The 22,106-nt window shown below is 29.0% G+C and overlaps 4 protein-coding genes across 4 annotated transcripts in view; 3 read left to right on the top strand and 1 right to left on the bottom strand.

The window, feature by feature from the left end:
* LOC111635095 (adenosine deaminase-like) overlaps positions 1 to 22,106 on the top strand; it is a 57,809-nt gene that overhangs the window by 15,753 nt on the left and 19,950 nt on the right. Inside the window, exons 3-5 of the mRNA XM_023379964.1 lie at positions 3,456 to 3,578; positions 19,216 to 19,454; positions 19,590 to 19,711. Of these exons, the coding sequence (XP_023235732.1) occupies positions 19,295 to 19,454; positions 19,590 to 19,711 (282 nt within the window). The 5' untranslated portion in view covers positions 3,456 to 3,578; positions 19,216 to 19,294. The remainder of the gene's footprint in view (positions 1 to 3,455; positions 3,579 to 19,215; positions 19,455 to 19,589; positions 19,712 to 22,106) is intronic.
* Positions 5,235 to 13,186, bottom strand: LOC111635283 (methyltransferase-like protein 13). Its single transcript, XM_023380208.1, has 9 exons — positions 13,062 to 13,186; positions 12,879 to 12,994; positions 10,420 to 10,554; positions 10,162 to 10,348; positions 8,979 to 9,159; positions 8,526 to 8,654; positions 8,369 to 8,442; positions 6,195 to 6,330; positions 5,235 to 6,132 (listed from the first exon to the last, which is right to left on the bottom strand). The coding sequence occupies exons 1-9, from the start codon at positions 13,182 to 13,184 to the stop codon at positions 5,951 to 5,953; spliced, it is 1,263 nt and encodes a 420-aa protein (XP_023235976.1). The 5' UTR covers positions 13,185 to 13,186; the 3' UTR covers positions 5,235 to 5,950.
* Positions 14,186 to 15,269, top strand: LOC111635112. Its single transcript, XM_023379974.1, has 2 exons — positions 14,186 to 14,562; positions 15,145 to 15,269. The coding sequence occupies exons 1-2, from the start codon at positions 14,186 to 14,188 to the stop codon at positions 15,194 to 15,196; spliced, it is 429 nt and encodes a 142-aa protein (XP_023235742.1). The 3' UTR covers positions 15,197 to 15,269.
* On the top strand, positions 14,946 to 15,867 carry LOC111635104 (putative nuclease HARBI1). Its single transcript, XM_023379968.1, has one exon. The coding sequence runs from the start codon at positions 15,280 to 15,282 to the stop codon at positions 15,865 to 15,867; it is 588 nt and encodes a 195-aa protein (XP_023235736.1). The 5' UTR covers positions 14,946 to 15,279.

Genomic DNA, 22,106 nt, shown 5'->3' with positions numbered 1-22,106 from the left:
TGTTCCATAGATATAAACTAAAGTTTTTACTGACATAAAAATTGATGAGTAATGTTTATACATTAGTAATACTTGTAACTTAAATAAATCTACATTGTATTATTTTACTACAAGAATGATAATGAGTAATGATTATTAACCATTAATCAATAATAATCATTAATCAAAAAGTATTGCCAGTCATGAATAGTGAAAAGCAGTACTAATTAGTTAGATTAACCTCAAAATTTAATAGTAGTACATGCATTGATTTATTTGATTACATATACCAGTGGAGGCTGAACTATGGCAGCCTCAACTGGTATATAATAAGTATGCAGCACACAATGATTTGTAATATGTTTGCAGCATCCTGTTAACATATTTAAAACATCCTTATAAATGCTAGAAATAAGCCAACTTTTTGTATATATGGAATACTAGCTGTTACCTGCAACTTTGCCCACAGGGGTTTTGCAAGCAAACTCCATTTATATTCAGTATTTCAACAACCATAGTTATTGTTATATAACACCTACCGCTGAGAATGATGAGAATTGCTGAGAATCAATTATTTTATTTTATTTATTTTAAGTGGATACACTCCATGATGTGGGGAGTAAAAGAAACAATAAATACAAAACAATACAAAAATTAGAACAAAATAACTTTAATTAAATTAAATTAGAGAGCATCTACCAGTAATTAAAAAAGCAACAACAACAACGACTAAATAATAATAATATTTCTTACCTATAAAAGACAAAATATTAGTAACAAAGCCATCAATTGACAGATGTTCCAAAAAAAAAAAAAAAAAAAAAAAACATTTACTTAAACTAAGCCTGTTGCTTTTATCATATTGAATAGAATCAGCCAGTTTTGGTAACTTCTACAGAAATTTTAATTTTTTATTTTATTTTTAGGAGTTTCTACTAATAAAGCCACCATCAAAAATTAGGGGGATGTTGCTGAAAATTTATAGCAAAATTTATTCTGTTGTAAAGTGTAAATTTCTATTGTAATTATAAACTTATTGTATTCAATATGATTATATGTTTTGGATTTTATAAAAAGTGTTTTAGACAGTTATAAAAAAATAAGATATGTGAAAATAAAGCACAAAATTTATGTTTTGTTTTCAATAATCATAAAACTGCAAGTATACTTCATGTAATACACTTGAAATACACAAGGAAGCCTATTTCCTCTAGCATGAAGTACCAGTATATGCTCTGTAGCCTATTATCCAGTGTATAGGACATTGTCTTGATTTTGCTTTATAAGTTTTATTAATTTCATTTTATTAATATTGACAAAAAGTTAGTATTAAGTTACAATTTGTCACTTATAATATAAATTCCAATGCATATATATTTCTTTCTATAAAACAAATGCTTTGAGTACAGTCTTCTGATCAACTAGGCATGATTTAAATGTGATTTATAAAAATTTCTAAGAAAGTAATCAAAAATTCTTTTATGCTGGTTGATTCCCAGATATTTAAAAATAGAAATTAAATATTTTTTGAATTTGTAACTAAAATAATTTTGAAAAGAAAGAAATATAATTGAATATGACTAATTTTCACAATCAACTGCATAGATAAAAAGAGTTTACATATTCTAAGAATAACAGTAGAATTGTGAAAGATTGTTGGTGAAGACACAATTATAAACGGCTTTAAGATATTTATGTTAACAACAACTTGGACAGAACAGATGGTGATATACTGTTTGTTTTTTGTTTTATGTTTGTTCAAGAAGTATTACTAAAAGCTTTCATTATTCTCCTATTTAATATTTAAATTTATAAAATAAATAAAACTGTCTGGAGGTCTGGCTTCCTTAGAGTAGATGGTTTTAGGAGTAGTGATCACTTGTCTGGCCACAGAGTCATCAGGATGTCTTGAGTTACATTAGTAGCAACACAAATTGTGAGAATATCACATATTACTAAGTCGTTTGGCGAGACCATTCACCGAAGAAGTTAGTGACATTTGACACTCTCAACACACTTTATTTACGTAATTTGAGACTAGGCAACCAGGATGGTGGAAAGGGGTCAAAATTTTCAAAATATTTGGCTATGAAGTTTGTCAATGTTCCCAGGTCAAAAGAAGTGCTTCACAGTGCATTATATTAACCATTATACTACAAAACATTCTTAGAATGTTTTGTAGTATAATGGTTAAAATTTTTACAATATTTGAAAAATTAGTTTTCAAGTTTTAAATGAATTTTACACTGGATCATTTTGACTGGGAGTGTATGTATAAAAAATTTTTTGTAAAATAATAATTTTCCTTAAACAGATGAATGTTTCATTTTCTTAAAACTGATATATTTTAAACTTAATTATATTTCATTAAACGATGTACAGGATATTTTATAATTTTTCTTAGGTTTGCATGAATTTTTTTTTACTCTTAGAGCAGTTAAAATAACTTATTATTAACCACAATCGTACCCAGCAGAAAATAAATAAATACGTAACCAACACTTTATTACTCGCTGAGAGATTTTTTATTAAAAGAAACATTTTCGATCCATTCAATAGATCATCATCAGGCTAAATGGAATACTTCATAAATGGAACAACAAGTTCAAAATTCAAAAATACTAATAACCGATAACATATCTACTAATAAGAATTAATAATACATTGTAAATAATAAAAATATGTAAATATAAATAACATATTACTAGTACTAAATATTAATACTGTCTATCCTAACTAAATAGAGTTTCCTTTCTATCATACTAGAGTTCATGCGCCTCTTGTAAGTTTTTAACGGCATACTTCCAAGCCGAAGGAAGACCCTCTGCGTCCCTTGCATATTTTTATTATTTACAATGTATTATTTATTCTTATTAGTAGATATGTTATCGGTTATTAGTATTTTTGAATTTTGAACTTGTTGTTCCATTTATGAAGTATTCCATTTAGCCTGATGATGATCTATTGAATGGATCGAAAACGTTTGTTTTAATAAAAAATCTCTCAGCGAGTAATAAGGTGTTGGTTACGTATTTAACTTATTATTCAAAATACTTTGGTGTATAAGCATTAAATTCTTAAACTTTTCAATTTCTCTCTCAAAGAACATAAACAACAATTGTAATGCCTTCATTAAATACTTTTGCAATAAAATCAAGTCTTTCTTTACAAATTATGTTATCATTATTTTATCTTGCACTATTTTTTCTTAATTTAAACATTTATATTAATGCTGAATTTATATCATATGATGTTTTCCTATTGCATAGTGTAGACAACTGAGGTATATGCAAGAAAACAGATGTCTATTGCAATCAGTACTGTCTATATTTTATTATAGTGTATAAAAGTTCATTCATATTCAGCTTGTTTGTATTCATTTTTGTTTTGTTATATACAGTACAGTATATTTTATCATAGCAATAATTTATAAAAATTGATAAAATTTAATTTTCATATTTTTGATTTAATTTTAGAAAGAAAAAATTATATCCAGAATATAAAACATTGGAAGAACTTACTAAAGTTTGCCTTATTACTAAACCGAGCTGTCTGAAGAATTTCCTTAAACCTTGTGAAATTATTATTTCTGCAATTTCGTAAGTATCTTTTTAAAATTTCATTTATTCAATTGAAATCACGACTCATCAAGTACTAATGGGCCACTTTTTGTCCTGTCATGGTTGACTAGGCACATGCCACATTACAAAATTATCATACAAAGCATTACAAGAAAATCATTAATTATATCAATCAAAAATATTTTTTTTTTAATTTCAACAGAAAGAATTTGAGTGTGTTACTATTAGTTTTAATTTTAAGCATTATTTGCCTATTTTTAAACTTGTTAATTACTATTAATTTTCAACAAATGGATGTATTCTCATTAATTGCTGTAGTTTTGAAGATTTAATTGAATTTTCTGATTGTTTTCAGCATATTTTGATTTAAAGCGGTGCAGCGATCGAAGAGAAATAGTTATATGGGAGAACATTTACATATCCACTGTAACACCATGCAATGCGCTGACATTGGAAATCCTGCAGCTATGCATAACATTATTTGAACAATTTAAATTATAATTTTGCATTCTCAGTTATACCACAGCCAAATACAGCATAATTATATGCTTTTTAAGTATTTTTGGGATATTACATCATTACAGCACATTTCTATAAATTTTGAAATTATTTTAATTTTAATATTTTATTCTGAATTTCATCTATGTGCATTGCATAATTTGAAACATCCGTTAAAAAGCTGAACATTCGAAAATAATTGTACAGTAGATCCCCCTATAAAAGCGTTTCCTATAGTTATGATTCCTATAAAAATTGTGGCATTATCCGTAAACAACGGTAAAAATAACTCCTATAATATGTAAAACGTCATCGGGCAGCCGAACTACTTACCCGCCGTCCGTAGCGCCACGCTACGGAGAGATTTCTATCGTCTGGACAGTATTATATAAATTATATATAAATTAGGTACTGTACATATAATTATATATTAATTATATATAAATTAGGTACTGTATATATAATTATATATTAACTTAATTTATTGTAACTTTATTATAATTATATATATATTTTTCGCCGTCTAGCGTCACGCTACGGCGAGTTAGGCGACCTATCGTCTGTTCAGTACTGTAATTTTATACATTTCTTGTGAAAGAAACATTTCTTATTCAACGGCCATAAAAATTATTTATATTAATGATGTCTCCAAAGGTCAACGAAGTTTTCGCAGAAAAATAATATCAGAAATCGCGGCCGCGGTTTGATGCGCTGTTCCGCGACGAAACCAAGCTTTAGCAACGGGCGTAGTCGAACGGTACACACTCGGTAAGCAATCCTACAATTTTTTGTTTATAACGTAGTTTATACGGATTATTTTCAAAAAAATATACGTATTTTGGAAATGTTGAGTCGAATTAGTCTAGAATCGATTAATTTTATGAAAGAAAACCTTTCAAACAGCCGTAGTCCGTAAACTATGATTCCTACAAAATTGATTCATAAAGAACGGAACGTATCTACCGTCTTATAGGGGGATCTACTGTATTCAATTTTTTTCCTGAGGATGATAGCTATAAGCTATTGAAAATGCTTGCGAGTACATCTGAATTTTAATAAGACACAATTTGTAACACTGCAACACTGAAGTGTGAAAAATGGTTTTAGAACTTTTACATTTGGACATGTCCTATTGGTCAATTCTATAAAAAAAAATTTTTTATTCAAATCGCAAAAATTTTTCAGACTCCATTAAATCAAAGAATAACCTTCAGATTCTTGAACAAAAAAATGAATTTTTTAAAATTGGTTGAACATATGACTAACTTCTCACAAAAAAAGTTCCAATTCTGTGGTTGCATGGTTCTCTTTGCTTGTTTGCCCCACTTGTTTCAATACAGACTATTCATAATAATAATTTTGTGATGATCAACTCACTAAAGGCTAACCAATCACCACTCACACTTTGCTCAACCTTCCTTGGTCAATCCCAAACCTTGCTTTTGCTTGCTTGTTCAAAAATTTTGTGAGGGTTTGTCAATTTCCAGTGTCACTATTTCTATTTTATTTTTTGATGATGTTTTTAACCTAAGTATATATCTACTCTATATATATATATTCTTGAATCCCTCCATATTTTTAAAAAAAATCTTAGCTTGGTGCTTCTATAAATTGGATTTCAATCAGTGATGTTTCTCTAAACATCTCATTTCACTCCTAGACACATTTCCAAGAAACCACATATTTACCAAACAGGATTGAAAATGAATAAAACTTTTATTTCATTATTGAACCTGTCTCATAAATGATTTCCAAATTCAACTCATATTACATATGATTCTATATTGCCTGGACCACTTCCATTCCTGTCTATACGAGATAACTGAACATGATGCATATGAAATAAATGATTATTTGTAAGTTATATCATTAGATTTACAATTTATGGAAAATTATGTTAGAGATTTTTTAAATTTTAAATAATTATTTCCAATGAGATACCTACCTTTTGAATCAATCAATTTCCTGATTTGTTGTAGGAAATGTTCTTGAACAAAAGATAATGGTGGACAACTTATACCAGCACTGGTATCCTTGTTATCAACATCTAACATCACTATGTCATATTTTTCTTCTGCAAAAATTATTACATGTCAAATTTTCAATAAATATTTAAGAATTATATTATTAACTAACCTCTCTGGGCACAGTTATTAATAAAGTCTATTCCATCAGCAATATGAACTTTCAGCTTTTCACTTAGTTCTAATCCAAACCACTCGACTGCAATTTTTAAAATTTCTTCATCTAATTCGACAACATCTATATAAATCTGAAATTAGGAAATTATCCTGATTTAACAATTTATAATACAAATCAAAACATTTCTATAAAATAATTAACTGATAATATTTTACAGTTTATTATTAACTCTTGATATATATAAATATTTGAATGCTATTTCTAGGTATCAGGAAGATTTGATGCTATCCCAGCACACTAGTTGGTTGCAAAGGTTAATGTATCAAACAGCCATTTCAATTTCTTGATGCATTTCAGTTTCTTCATTTTGGAAACCTCCTTGGCCAAGGAAATAACAGATTAGGATCCTCTTGTACCTGGAGAATCCTAATCTGACATATTATTGTCTGAGGCAGACCATAATGCAAACTACTGACCCTGCTCAGGATTGGACTGGACAATCCCCTTAAAAGTGAAGGACACAGACTCCCAGACAATTTTTTGAAGTCTCTTGACCAAGTTGGAAGATGTGTGCGTGATTAGGTCTAGACTCAAACAGCAGCCATCCAATCATTTGAAACCAGCATCAAGAGCTGACAGATTCTACAGATGATCTCGCCAAAGTGGCCCATCTCCAAGTAAAGGAAACTGTGCTCAAAGAAAGACCATAAGGTGGCTTTTGAATGAACTTTGAATGAACACATTCTAACTGAAAAGGGAGAAAGAGAAGATCATTCAATTAGAAACAGTCAACCCTTATGTATGTCATTACTAATATTTGGCAACACTAGCATTTTGTAGATTTCAGTATGGTGGCACCCAGTTTACAAGTCTATGTGGTATTAAAAGATGAAAATACTGCAGGAAAAAATTAATTATTTGTATATCCAATACGGATACTTTATCTGCAAATTACAGTAATGTATTTTATAATGAATTAACCTAATAATTAAGTGAAAGTAAGACTTCAAGTTGTTTAATTCAAATTGAAGGTGAAACAGCTTAAACTAAGAGTAATTTAGATACAAAAGTTATGTAATGTTGGTCTCAGTTCTATACAATAACTTATTTATAATGTTTTCATGCATTGATTTCATGAAAATGAGTATATCATGTTGTGTTAAAGGTGTCAAGGTGTGTTAAAATGTTAAGTCTGTTATTAATATATGTTTTTAAAACATTTGATTAAATCAAGGGTTTACTGTATTGCCATTAACAGTATTATGGCAAGAATAAGATGTTTGTTTTGGGTGCAGTAATGTTAAAAGTGCAAAAAAATGCTTTTTAAAGACAAAAAATGCTTTTTAAAGACAAAAGTGGATTTTACATTCTGAAACTTAAATGTATATTTCAATAAATATTTTGTAAAATTAATAAAAATACTGTTTACTGTTACTCTGAGAGCTACAGAGAGAACTTGATAATCTAGAAACTCACTTTTGTATTTTGTGTACATCAAGCACTGTGCATTTAAAGTTTCACAAACAACAAATACTGTAGGCGACTACTGTACCTGAAGTTAAATTAATTTACTCAAAATCTAATGTAATGTTATACGAACAACCTAATTTTGTGATACTACAATTGTCAGATGACTTAGTGATTTCCAGTTACGTGGTGAGTTTGATCTCTGTGGTATGTACAGTACAACGCTACACATTCTGGGTTTCAATAAGATGTTTTAGATAATAGAGTTTCCACTATACATAGTGATAGTTTAATAGTTTACTCAAAGTACATAAAATCCTAGTTATGGCAATGATAACTGAACTGCCAAATTAGTTTGCCATTTATAATTAATTCATGATAAAAATAATCTATAACATAATATAAATAATGTCAAAATTTTTTAATTTTTTCAAGTTAATTATTGATAGAAGACTACCCGTAATTGCTTTTAAATTTAATTTAGACATTGTATATACTGAAATATCTTCTGTTTTCTGTATTTAATTGAGAACACACATATGTAAAAATTTTTTTTTAAAGTGTACAAATGTGCATATAAATGCATGTTACAATTTGAATAACTTATAGAAAAAAAATTTACTTACTTGCTAGATTAATATGTTTTATAAAATTGTTCTTTTTTATATTTAAATTAAATAAAAAAATTATTTAATAAATACCTGTTTTATGTGGCTTGTCATGAACATAGGCAATAAACCTCCTCCTAATCCAACCATTAAAACACGAATTTTTTCTAAAATAAAGATTTTAAAATCCAATTATTTAATACATATCTTATTTAAAAGTGTGATTCGAAAATTCATAATGTCACCTTACCAGTAATTTGAGACGAAAGAAATGATAAACCAGAAAACATGTAAATGTGGTGTTGACATGATAAATAATTGAAATCAATATTCTTCGTGACTTTACCTTTCTTTGTCTTCTTATTTTTCTTTACTATTTCTGAAATAAAACTTACAGCTTGCCATCTACAAACAATTTATATAAACTGAAATTTTTTTAATAATTAAAATATTATTTTCTTGGATACTAGTTGCCAGGCTTTATCCTTACAGACCAAATTGCTATTTTCAAAAGTAAATAAAAAGTTCTTGTTGAAGCCATAAATGATTAAAATATGTTTTAAAAATCAAAATCCATTCAGACTCGTTGTGTTAACTTCTAAAAATTCTACATTTGTTATAATTTGTTTATAAAATTTAACTTTTAAATTTTTAAAAATTTTTTATTTTGTTAATAAGAATATATTTTGAATATGCAATTTACCGATGGTTAATCGTGCTTCCGACTGAATCACATATTGATTCTGAAGAAACACGAGTCTCCGAAAAGTCTGTTTTCCTTCACCCTGAACATCTTCAATAATGTACTCTCCACTTAGTTCACTTTTACCATTATAACAAATCGTTCTATGTCCGATATCCGGACCAACAGACATGAATGGTACCTAAAAATATTAATATTTTAATTATATAAAGTAAATAATGATAAAGATTTAATAGTCTAATCTGACTATTTTATGTATAAAAAGTTGCAAAAATTAACAGCAAAATTTATACATTTTTAGAATTATAAAACACATTGTAGCTCCATAAATATAAAGTTATTTTCTTAGAGTTTGAAGCAAAAGATTCTCATGTTCAGAAATGCTACTATATTCTTGTGAAAATAAGAGCAAGCTCTAACAGGTGAAAATTTCTTGTTTTTGCAGTTTTGAAACATAGAACATGCTCTTGTGTTTACCAGCTTGTCTTGGCACTGTATTACCATGTCAATGTAAATTAAATGTAAATGTAACTATTTTGCAACATCTCTGAAGTAACCATTATTAAAAATAAAAAAATTATTCCAATACTGTAAAACTTTTTTAAAATAGCGAGTTTTTTAGATACTTCAGAATATATTGTCGATTTTGTATTCAAATTTCTACATTAATAATGATTGTAATGGATTAATAGTTTTAGATATTTCTTATATCTCACCTTTTTTTTTATTGTAAGTGTGGATTTTAAATATATGCAGACTAGACATTGGTCTGCTATAGGATCCTAGCCAATACTGGATCAATACTGAGTGTCTTGATGTGCATGTTGACACTCAGACTTGATCCTAGATCTTCTATAATATCACACATTATCTGATACAAATCTTTATATAATATAAAGTTATATAAAGGGTCTCATAAGTCTGTGCTTGTCAAGTGTCTCACACTCACACAATGTAAAACTGCCATTAAATTCAGTATTGTATAAATACAGTAAATCCCTACTATCTCAGACTAATAGGGGGGGTGAAGGTTGTCCAAGTTAGAAGGATATTTTCTCCAATGACCAAAGGATTTTTGAGATACCTTGTATCTAACTCTTAAATGTAGATTTTTTCCACATAAATTTTATTTAACTTTTATATAAAAAGTTTTTGAACAAAGTCAAAAACATTATTCACTCACCTTTACATTCTTTGTAAAATCACTCTGTGCAAATTCCATTACTTTAGAAGACAATTCCCTTTTAACTTCATCCAGATTAGTATAATTATGATTTCGATTCAAATGAACAACAACCAATCTTTCACATCCTGCATTTTCAATTAACTGCTTTCTACCAGCCGTAGTTGCAAACATCCACTCCATTTCTCTACAGACCATAAGAAAATCATCATCATATAAGAAAAATTTCATTTATTTATTTAAAAATTGATACATTACCTGCCTTGAGGAACTATGAAGACTGCAAACTTTACGGGTGCATATGATTTTTGATCAATAATATAAAATACATAACGTGGATTTGGATTTTTTGAATCGTACAATTCTAGATTAACGTCTTCGTCCACAAATTTTCTAAGATTAAAAAATTAGAAAATAAAGATTTATATGTATTTATTATTTATAAAACTTTTAACAAAAATTATTTTTTCTATGTTAATTTTTTCATATTGATATAGCAAGTAATTGTAATTAAAGTATCTCTATTCAATGCTATTTAGAGAGATATATATCGATCCAAATGCAAACAAATCTAGTACAATTATATCTCAGAGTATGCAGAACACATTTCTACATACTCTGAGATATAATTGTAAAAAATCAGTACCAAAACTCAGCACTATGGCTCTTTTGGTCATACAGGCAATGCAGTGCAAAAATGCCATAAAGGAATCCACTTAAAGTGTAGTTTATCAAGGGCATGTTGCAAATTTGGCAGCCTGATAGACAGTATCATACTGCGTTTAGGAAGCATTACAGAAAATCTATGATGCTTCTCACAATTATGGCCATCTGTTGAACATACTGTTCATTACTTTCAGATTTTACATCTTTGGAGAAGAGACCACACAGAGCAGTATATCTCCTGCATTGCTAAGGTCTCTATATAGCAAGAGTGTCTTGTGCAAATAAATTGTTTGTTGCTTGCAGTGCCAAAAGTGCCATAGTTGGCAACTTTGATACTAATTTTTTTTTTACAGAAATGACTTTCACATACCCAGAAATGTTACTATACTAGATTTGATTGTATTTGGGCTGCTAAATGTATAGTTATAATAAACTTTCACTTTAGATTACCTGTAAAAATCATAAAAAGAGGATATATTCCAATAAATATATTGAAAGTATTATTTAAATGATAAGAGTAAGCTTTGTTCATACATAATTAATATATTTTTCTAGTATATTGTATCATTGTTCGAGAAGTACTATGGCATAATACTTACTACAATGTAATACAATATACATTGCATTCAATTATTGTAAAGTTGAAAATAAAGTTTGAAAAGTAAATCAAGGTATAAAAACATTGAGAGCAAGTAAAATGGCAAGGCCGATTTTTGGGACAAGACTATGTCTCAGAGACTCAGGGCTTGATACGATCATTCAAACTTCACTGACCTCAGCCACGAAAAAGGCTCATGGACGACTCCATGAGCCATTTTCGGTTAAATTTACCTACCCAATGTTGAAATTTCTGCCTGTTGCATGTCGCCCCGGATGGAATTTTTACTGATGCCTAATGTAAATTTCCTGTTTTTGAATAAAATAATTGTGGCTATTGTACCATCTGAAATTATTTTTTTATTTTGCACAAACAAAATAAATATGTTAGTAAATGTAAAAACAAAACAATTATATTTTGGAAGTTACTTTTAATATAAAATTATAACAATTAGCGCCATCTAATTTCAAAAACATTCTGATACTGAAACGAAATATCCTGGGTCAAGTGGTCAAGGTCAGCAGGTCACAACCAGAGAAGTAAATGTGTTTTTTCAAAGATTTGTTTGTCAAAATTCAATTTCACAATGTTCAGATTTCCAACTTCCCAACGATTTGCATGTGCAAATCTTGCACTCTTGCCTGTTTGTAGAAAAATGTTGCCATTTTGTATTTTATTTTGACTCGGTTCTTGGTTCCCAGAGTACCTACAAGTCTGATTTTTTTGTGTGTGCATGATTTGGGCACCTAATACTCTGTGCCAAATTGCAACTCCAGACATGTTTCCCTTATAACTCTAAGGTGTGCACTCGTAATGGCACCACGATTTTATAAACAAGATAGTCTTGTCAAAAAATTATGCCATATATTATTATAATGTTTTGGAAAAAAAGAATCAGCCCGGAGCAGGGCTGAACCAGTAATTCCTGCTTATCGTATAGATGCATTGCCAGTTATAAGAGTATTACTCAGATTTCCATTCAATCTTCATTTTTAGAACTATTTGTTCATTTAAATATAACTGTAATCGTCAGTTACACACTATACAGCAGAACTAGCAAAACCTGGTATCAGAGAGGAACCATATATTGCATATCAGAAATACAAGAGCCACATTCTCTATTGAAGCTTTATTTTATATAATGGATATGTATTCCTATATATTTATTATTATTTATAATAATTAAAATATACAGGAGCCAGAATTTGACCACCGTGGCTTTACACACTTAATACAGTCTGATAGATAAGGTGACAGACTGGCAATATAAACATATTAGATTGTGATTTATTATGTATATATAAATATTTTTTCTTTATGAACTTTTCAAAGTTTTCTTCTAGATTATTGAAATAATTTTAAATTTAAAACATTTGGCAATGTTAAAAAAAAGGCAAAATGCTTATGTTCATGAACAATGCTTCTAGATAAAAATAATAAAGTACCGAATTACTTATTTTGTATATAATGCAAATATAGTGTATATTCTTGCATAGCTTTAATACTTTTAAGAACTTCATCACTAGTTTCTACTCGAATCAGCTCTCCATCCATATCTAATTCAATTAGCTGTAAAAAAAAAGTATAATAAAATATTTAATAAATTAAAAAAATTAAATGTGTAAAATAACCTTACTGATTTCATTGTTTTAGATGATTTCATTTTAGTGCAAATAACAAAAAATGTTGGAAATGCATAAGCTGAATTCGGTTCCTCGGGATCACGTTCAATTTCTGTACACTTGTGAATGCGAATCATCCAGCCCCTACAAAATCAATTCTTTTATATATTTCAAAAATAAATAAATAAAGAATTAAGTTATATTCAATAAAATAAATATGTGAATTAAGAACAATATGACAAAATAAAGAATACTTCTGGTAACAACTTTCATTCTTAATCTTTAAGTATATACATAACAAACCAATGCAATATCAAAATGGATAAAATTAATATAAAAACAAAAAATCTTTATAATCCAGCATTTAATTTTGGATAAACAGACTTTTTCAGCTCACTTAACTAGCCATCACCAGTTTGAATCACATGAAACTACAGGATTTTAGAACACGGCTGAAAATTTTTGGAATGTAGTATATATTCCAGTATATTTTTTAATGTTGTTATTAATACTGTTGTAATTTTTATTGTCACTGTTATAATCCTGTAGTTTCAATGCTAATATTTTATTATAGAACAGCTTAAATGTACTGTAATATATACTATGTTTGAATAATTTTCAACCAATGTTCTAGAATCCTGTATTAATGTGTGGTTCAAATCTGACAATGACTAGTTAAGCTAGCCAAATAAATTTGTTTATCCTAAATTAAATGCTGGATTGTAAAGACTTTGTTGTTATTTTTATTATTATATAATTTCAATAAAAATAGAATAATCTGATTAATGCAGTTGATTAGAATAGTTTTCTTTTAAAAAACATACTGATTATATNTGGTGCCATCTGTTATGTAATTTCATTTAAAAAAATGTTTAATACATATTACATATCATTTTATAGTAGACTCTGTAACATTGTAGATAATTCCATGTTATATGAATTCCATATTGTGTGAGTCACTTAGATTTTACAAATACATGTGCCGGGCTATGAATGGCTCACATATTTATAAAATCTAAGGGTGCGTTTACTTCTGAGTTAACAGCGCTAATTCTGAACACCGGATGTGACATCATTAGCACGTGTACTCGTGCTTGCTTGTCCAGTTCGAAAGTATACGCATATGCTAACAAGAAGTATGGCGGTTTCCAGCATCAATAATATTGTCAAAGCTGCTATTTTAAATGTTACATTACAGTTAGAATTACTTGATTCCGAATCGGACGACGATGATCTTATTATGAATATAATTGTGGAAAAAATGAAAGAAGAAAAAAGAAAAGCAAGATCCATAAAAAAGATAGAAACCTTTGTTGAAGAGACGGTTCCTTTTTATAACCCAACCGATTTTAAACAACATTTTAGACTTATGAAAGAATGTTTTGAAGCTCTCCTTAAAAAAATAAGTCCAATTTTAGACACAAAGGGAATTACTGACCCTGGAAGACAACCTGTGTCTCCTCAAAAGCAGCTTTTATGCTGCTTATGGACATTGGCAAATCAAGAATCATTCAGGTTAGTTTATAATATATGACATCAGATATAGTATATGAGAGATTGTCACATTATACATATATATAGGATTGATTTACCCAGTGAACAGATGCAACGATGCTCCATGATGCAGCGCAGCGCGCGCTGACAAAGGCCGCTTGATCACATTGCTCGTAGCAACGCGATCAAGCGGCCTTAGCTGTACTCTGAGTAGCAGTACTGATGATAAAAAATAAGATGGGCTTTACGCAGTTAGGTTTAGTTTACTGATTTTAAGACTTAACTGTCTTAAAAACGAACATAAACAAAATGTTCGTTTGTAGCACTCCACGTCGCAAAGCGCAACGACGGTGCTTTGCGACGTGGAGCGCTACAAATGAATATTTTGTTCATATTTTGCGTCTGTTCACATTCTCTTCCAAACCGATTTCTCTGTATTGATATACAATACTGTAATTTCTAAATGAATAGCATTTAAATTTATTAATTACCTGATATAAGACGTAAGTCTTAAGACATATAAGTACAATGGTATAACTTAGTTTAAAATTAAAAAAACTAATTGATATTAAATACAATATATATGTTTTTCCTTTTTTCTAGAGGCATTGTGATCGGTTTAATGTGTCTCGACGTACAGCATGGAACATTTTAAATAAGGTTATTGATTCTCTCTTAATAGTAAATGAAAATGAAAAAATAATCTTTTGGCCATCGAAGCAGGATGCTGAAAAATCAATGGAATTTTTTTATATCCAGTCTGGTTTCCCAGGAATTATAGGCTGTATTGATGGAAAGCATATGGCCATTAAAGCACCAACTGAAGAAGCAGCAGCTTATTTCAATAGAAATAAGTATTACTCTGTTATTCTACAAGCAGTTTGTAATGAAAAAATGGCATTTTTAGACTGCTATGTAGGTGAAGCAGGGTCAGTACACGATGCCTGTGTTTTCCGACGATCAGCATTGCACGAAAGAGTAAACACCGGAGATGGATTTTTCAGCTGTGGCCATATTTTGGGTGATAGTGCCTACCCATTATCTGAACATTTGCTTACACCATATCGAGATAACAGGAATCTCAACAGCGTGCAAAAGCTGTATAATAATAAATTAGCAAAGTGTAGAAATGTAATTGAGCGTGCTTTTGCACATCTTGTTGGACGGTTCAGGCGATTAAAATTTTTAGACATGTGTCGAATGGATCTGATTGTAAAAACAATTATTGGTGCATGCATTCTTCACAATATTTGTATACAAACTTGCGACGTAATACAAATAGATGATGATTTTGATGACCAAGAAAGTGAAGAAACTGCAACNTGAAAAATGGTTTTAGAACTTTTACATTTGGACATGTCCTATTGGTCAATTCTATAAAAAAAAATTTTTTATTCAAATTTGTGTGTCAGCTCTCCTACATTCGACATATTAGAACATCAAAATATTAGAAATTCCATCTTTTTAAAAATTTTTTGCACCTGAAGCAGGTCTTAGAAGTTGACCGAAAATGTTCATTTTTTTGGAAAAATTATCTGGGTGAATATAAAGCTAGTGAATTTTTGTGTTTTATTTTCATTAAAACAAATACTTTTTATGTGAATATAGTAAATTTTTACTTTTATGTAAATTATTTGTTTTATGTAAATTATTATCATCATGAAACAGGTATAAAAAATTAAAATAAAATATGCAGATGTGGGGAGCTTATATTATAAAGAAGAGTGATCTACTTGCATAAATTATGGTTGCTTCACAAGAAATTCAACACACACCAGGTATTTTTGAGTGAGTGTACCAGAACATGCTTTGCAGATAAAACATTTGCATAGATGTTGGAGGTCTCCATACCAAAGTAGTGGATCAGGTCAGAATGCAAAGCAAAACAAACACTTATGCTGGCTCTCTATTTAGTGCAATTGCTTTGCTGTCACCCGATGATTTATAGAGCAATGCATTCACTGCCCTATGAATGCTATGTGAAATGAAAGATGATTTCCAATGAATTATAGGAATTTTTAAAAATGGCAGCAAAACTTTTAACTTAAAATAACGTTTTATATTTTTTTAATTTAATTCTTAAAATCTAATACAGTAAGACTCCACTTAACATGGAGGATGCGTTCCTAGATGACAAAGTGCTAAACGAAACAGCGTTAAACAAGGTCATTTTAACATAGAGTAAATAGGAATACGGGAACATGTGACCAAAAATAAACAAATTTTATTTTAATTTTTAGTACATATAAACATATGCACACAGAAATGTAAAGTTCATTTTTTGTGATGAAAGTTCTGATTTTTCTGAAATTCTTGTTTTTTTTGTAATAAATTGTGAAGTTTCATTTGTCACTGTTTTCTTTCCTTAATCAAATGTCAGTAGCAGATTGCATTCAAAATGTCTCATTTTGCTTTTGCACTCCTTTCAAAATCTGGATCATTTGCTACAATTTGATCAACAATTTCAGTTATCATTAACAAATTTTTACTAAGGAAATCTGTAGAGAAATTTTTTGGGTTCTTTGTTTTCAGAATCTCTGTTTTCCAGTTCTACATGAATTCCTTGTTCTGCCAGTTCTTGAAGGTCGTCGTTGCTAAGGCTCTCATCAAAAACCTGCTGTAACTCCTCAATATCCTGCTCGTCTATATCTCCTAGTCCTGCTGTATCGATTAGGTTGACAATTTGGTCAACCTAACGATACAGCAATGGGCTCTTCTCATTGATAATCCTTGGATACCTACAGTGATAACTTCTTCCACATTTCATTTGTGCATTTATCAGTTAATTCTTTCCAAGCAAAGCTGATATTGCTTATGTCATCCATGATGTTATATTTTTTCTAAAATTGCACCAAACAAACATAGATTTAAAGAAAGTACACCTTTTGCTGATTGGTTTGTGTTCGCAAATAATCATATTATATATGAATCAATGAAATGCTGCAATAATTTAAATCAGCATAAATTTTGAGCTTTTTTTAGGCTTCGAGCAGACCATGTTATATCGAATCAGCATTAAGCGGGGTCTTGCTGTATTTGCTATTTTTTCATCTTTTTAAAATTTCTAAATTATGCTGTATGCAGTGCTAATGATAATGGGTAAACATATGATATCACATACACTTGGAATTATGGATGCTGCATACTGATTGGCTGTGACCATGTGAAAATTTATGTTGTTCCAGTACGCTATAACCAAAGTATTTGAGAACGACTCTAACTGGAAGGTGATTTTCCTGCAGATGAGCAGTGACAAAGTCAATTGAATCACCTCAAAATTGCACTAAGTGGAGAGCCAGCATTAAGAAGTACAGTAATACCCTGAACTTACGCGATAGGTGGGACTGAGCAATAACCACGTAAGTCGAATTCACGTAAGTCAGGGTATAATTTCTCAATGTGTGTAAAATCCAAGTTGTATGTAAAACTGGATGTATGTAAGCTAATAAATGTTCTCGTTAATCTTATCTCGTCTTTTGATTCGTTCATTGTTACAAGAAATCACCACATAGTCTCTCGAGTCTCCATAGACATAACAAACACATAAATAAATAACACAAAATAAATTTTAGCTATGTGTCGATTCCGTGCGACACGTCCGAACATGTAAGTTGAACAATAGTGTGGAGAGAATGAATAATCAAGAGTTGCGTGGTGCTCAAACAAAAGACGAATCAACAAGATTTGAAAATCCCGTAACTCCGGGTTCGTGTAAGTCGAGGTATCACTGTATTACACATTTTTATAAAAAGAACATTGCTTTCAAATACGTAAAAATAAAGTACAAAATTTTAAGATGAATCTACTCTTTTTTTTCTTAAAAACCTTTCAATCTAAATAAAAGCATTCTAACTAATCAATCTAAATAAAAACATGAATTTGGCCTTATTTGTATGAAAACCCTGAAGTGATATCACTGAACTTTAAATTTCTATAACTCCTTAATAAAGACTATTCAAAAAATGTTATTGAAGATTTTTATCTTAGTTTTTCTAAAGGAATCTGTTCTATAAGTTTGTAACAGGAATTTCAAAAACACTGTATAGTAATTCTTCTCTAGTATAGAATTTTAACACACATCCCCTTTAATATATTCAGAGAACTAATGATGATTTCTTATCATCATATTAAAAAAAATATCTTCTTTTGTTTATTATTACAGCATGTGCACTAGTTATAATAAAACAAATAATCCCAATAATTTTATTTCATAGTGATTACATAATTTTTCTACTTGAATACTTCTCACTCTTATGAATTTCTCATAAAACAATTGTTAGATTTGCAAGAGTTGGAAGATAATTGACTGAATGTTTTTGTATAAATGCTAAAATAATGGTTTTTGGTGTTGCAAAATTGTTCAGTACAGTAACATTAAGTATTTGGGTATAGCAAACCCTGGAGCCTGCTGTTCTAAGGCATATGAGTCCAATTTTCAGAAATATTTATAGTTAGGCTGGACCAAACTATTTATAAAAATTTCTGAAAGGCCTTTATTCGTATTCATGATGGGTATGAATGAAAGCCGTTTTAGTCTTTATAGAATAGAAAGAATTGTTTTAAAATGTTTGCTTTATAGTAAAAAATAAATAATATATTAAATGTATGATTATATATTTTATGTATTTGTGTGCTTAATATATAAATATTTTAAGATATTTAATTTTTATTTAGTGGTGATCCAGAAGCATTAGAAAGAATAGCCTATGAATTATGTGAAGATGAAGCAAAAGAAGGTGTATTATATTTTGAAATGCGTTTTTCTCCACAATTATGTTGTTCTTCGCCAAATCAAGAATCAAATTTATCTGCTGAAGAAGTTTTAAATTCTGTTATTAAAGGCATGAATAAAGGTCAAAAAGATTTTAATATCAAAACAAAAATTATATTATGTTGCATCCGAGGCCATCCAGGTTGGTTTTAATAGTATAACATCTTAAAATATTTATAAAATAAATACATTTTGATCATCTAGAAAGAAAATAGTATATATAATTTTTCTATGGGGAAATAATAAAATATCATCATTTTCATTTTTATTTTTTTAGAATGGTCTCAAGAAGTTTTGGATTTATGTGAAAAATATCAAAATGATGGAGTAGTGGGAATAGATATTGCAGGTGATGAAGCACAGGAACTTGCATCTCCAACTGATATAGAAATTTATAAAGTATTTGATATATATAAATTTTATAACAATAAAAATATGAAGCATAAAACTAAATAGCCAGATTTTCAGGATAAATTTAAGCTAATTTTTATTGTGTCAAAATTTCACCTGAAGGTAAGTTGTTATACTACCATCATGGGTACAAATGCAGCTCTAAAAGAGATGGTTAGAACTTTTTCACTGCAGACAATGTCTATAGGAGTAAAAATTCAGAAGAACTGATGGTCTCACATGTGACCCTTTGTGAGATATAGATTTCCTGAAATCAGCCTATCTGGTTTTTAAATACATGATAGTCTTAATGGAGTGCATGGTGTGACTCTGATTGCAATCCAGAAGTAGTTGATTCAATGGCATTTCTTGTGTTTTATGATCTTTAGCTGTATTAATAAAGTGGAAAACAGTTGATTTTTAGCATTGTTTTGAGAAATAATTCCAAATTTTCACTTTTAAATTTTACCCCAGTTTGAAGGGTAAAATTTAAAAGTAAATCATGTGTAAAAAATTAATAATTAAAAAGTAATTTTTTACACATTAAACTGTCTACTTTTCGACCAGATTTCAACATTAAATGAATTAAAATTAGCTTAAATGTAACCTAAAACTAATCAACAGTTTAGATTTGTTTTATTATTAGGCTGAGACTCCATTAGCATAAAAAATGAGCATAAAATCACTCTTAATTATTTTTAATCATGTAACTATTTGTGTTTGCACTTGAAGGTCCTGTTCCACTAGTGAACATTTTTACAGTGGAAGTACTGCCACCTAGTGTCAAAAGTAACTACATTTTTGTATGTAAATTGATAGAAACAAAACATTGTAGCTTGGCTGTTCTTAACTAAAGTTAAACAAATCAGATAACTTAATAAGCATCAAAACAGTGAGAGCAAGAGCGAGAATGAACAAACATTTCCCATAATTTTTGTATAATGTCATAATGATGTAGAAGCCCAGTGACTTCTGATTGGTTGATAGTACTGTTTTAGAGACATATTTGTGTCAAAAGTTAGACACTGCTCAACACGCTTTACACTCATTTTATACCATACTCCAGTGTAAAATATCATGGCCAGTGATTAAAAATAATTATAGCAAGTGTTTTATGCTCATTTTTTATACTAGTGGAGTCTTGGCCTAACTTTGGAATTTTAGTTATATTGTATATATAAAAATATGAACTGATAAATATAAAAGTAATTATTAAATTATACATGTATGATGCAGTAATTTAGAATTCAAAAATCATAGATTTATTACAGAAAATATTACAATCCATAACATGATTTGGAGTTACAAACTCAATATTATCTACTAATAAGCCAAATCACTACCAAATTAAATTGGGATACTTTTTTGCAATGATTTTAATTAATTTCTAAATAATTTATTACTAGAGGGAGGGTTAATTAATTTCAAATTATTTAGAAATTTATTAAAATAATCATGGAAAATTAGCCCAATTTATTCTGTTAGTTGTTTGGCTTATTAGCAATTTATCAGGTTTCAAGATGTTTGTATATGAATATTCTCCATTTTCAGCAACTACAAGAAATGAAAATTTACATTTTTTACATTCATCTTGGTTATATTTTTTTAGTTATTTGCAAATGGTTTGCATATATGAGAAAATCCAAATGACTATAAAAAGTCTAAATTAGAAATTCTATTGAATTAGGAGACACATTGATCAATCGTCTGACTGTTATCTAGAATTTAAGCACTAAGTTAACAAAATTAACAATAATAATAATCAAATTTTATTTGTAAATTTAATCCATTTGACCAGGATACAGGGGAAAAATTGTTTAAAATACATTAACAAAAATCTTCATTATAAACCAAAACCAAGAGTTATTATATAATAATCTAATAGAAATATTGAAACATTGCAAAGATGCATAATATACAGTTGACCCCCCCTATAACACGGGTTCCTATAGTTCGGATTCCTATATATATTACGGCAAAAAAATTGCGACAGTATCCGTACAAACATGGTAAAAAAACTCCTATAATTCGGTAAAACGTCATCAGGCAGCCGAACTACTTTTCACCATCCAACGCCATGCTACGGAGAGTTTAGGCGGGTAAATTGAGTTTACTATCATCTGTACAGTATTATATATAAATTATACATAAATTAGGTACTGTACATATAATTATATATTAATTATATATAAATTAGGTACTGTTTATATAATTATATATTAACTTAGATTATTGTAACTTTATTATAATTATATATATATATATATATTCCACCGTCTAGCGCCACGCTACGGAGAGTTTAGGCGAGTAAGTTGAGTTTATTATCGTCTGTACAGTATGTAAATTAGGTACCGTAAGTCTAATACAGTACTAATTTTATACATTTCTTGTGAAAGAAACATTT

This window comes from Centruroides sculpturatus, unplaced genomic scaffold (genome assembly GCF_000671375.1).
Source record: "Centruroides sculpturatus isolate CEXI.00-Female unplaced genomic scaffold, Cexi_2.0 scaffold108, whole genome shotgun sequence".
Taxonomy (NCBI): Eukaryota; Metazoa; Arthropoda; class Arachnida; order Scorpiones; family Buthidae; genus Centruroides; species Centruroides sculpturatus.
Note: the sequence above shows the minus strand (reverse complement) of the source record. Positions and strands in the feature narration are given on the sequence as shown.

What these genes read in the sequence shown, in the direction of transcription:
- LOC111635283 (XM_023380208.1), bottom strand. Translation starts at nt 13,184, where the DNA reads ATGATTCGCATTCACAAGTGTACAGAAATTGAACGTGATCCCGAGGAA. An exon ending in TTCATAGTTCCTCAAGGCAG is followed by an intron (nt 10,349 to 10,419) that starts GTAATGTATCAA and finishes TATGGTCTGTAG; the next exon opens with AGAAATGGAGTGGATGTTTG. An exon ending in ATTTTACAAAGAATGTAAAG is followed by an intron (nt 9,160 to 10,161) that starts GTGAGTGAATAA and finishes TAATATTTTTAG; the next exon opens with GTACCATTCATGTCTGTTGG.
- LOC111635112 (XM_023379974.1), top strand. Translation starts at nt 14,186, where the DNA reads ATGGCGGTTTCCAGCATCAATAATATTGTCAAAGCTGCTATTTTAAAT. An exon ending in GCAAATCAAGAATCATTCAG is followed by an intron (nt 14,563 to 15,144) that starts GTTAGTTTATAA and finishes CCTTTTTTCTAG; the next exon opens with AGGCATTGTGATCGGTTTAA.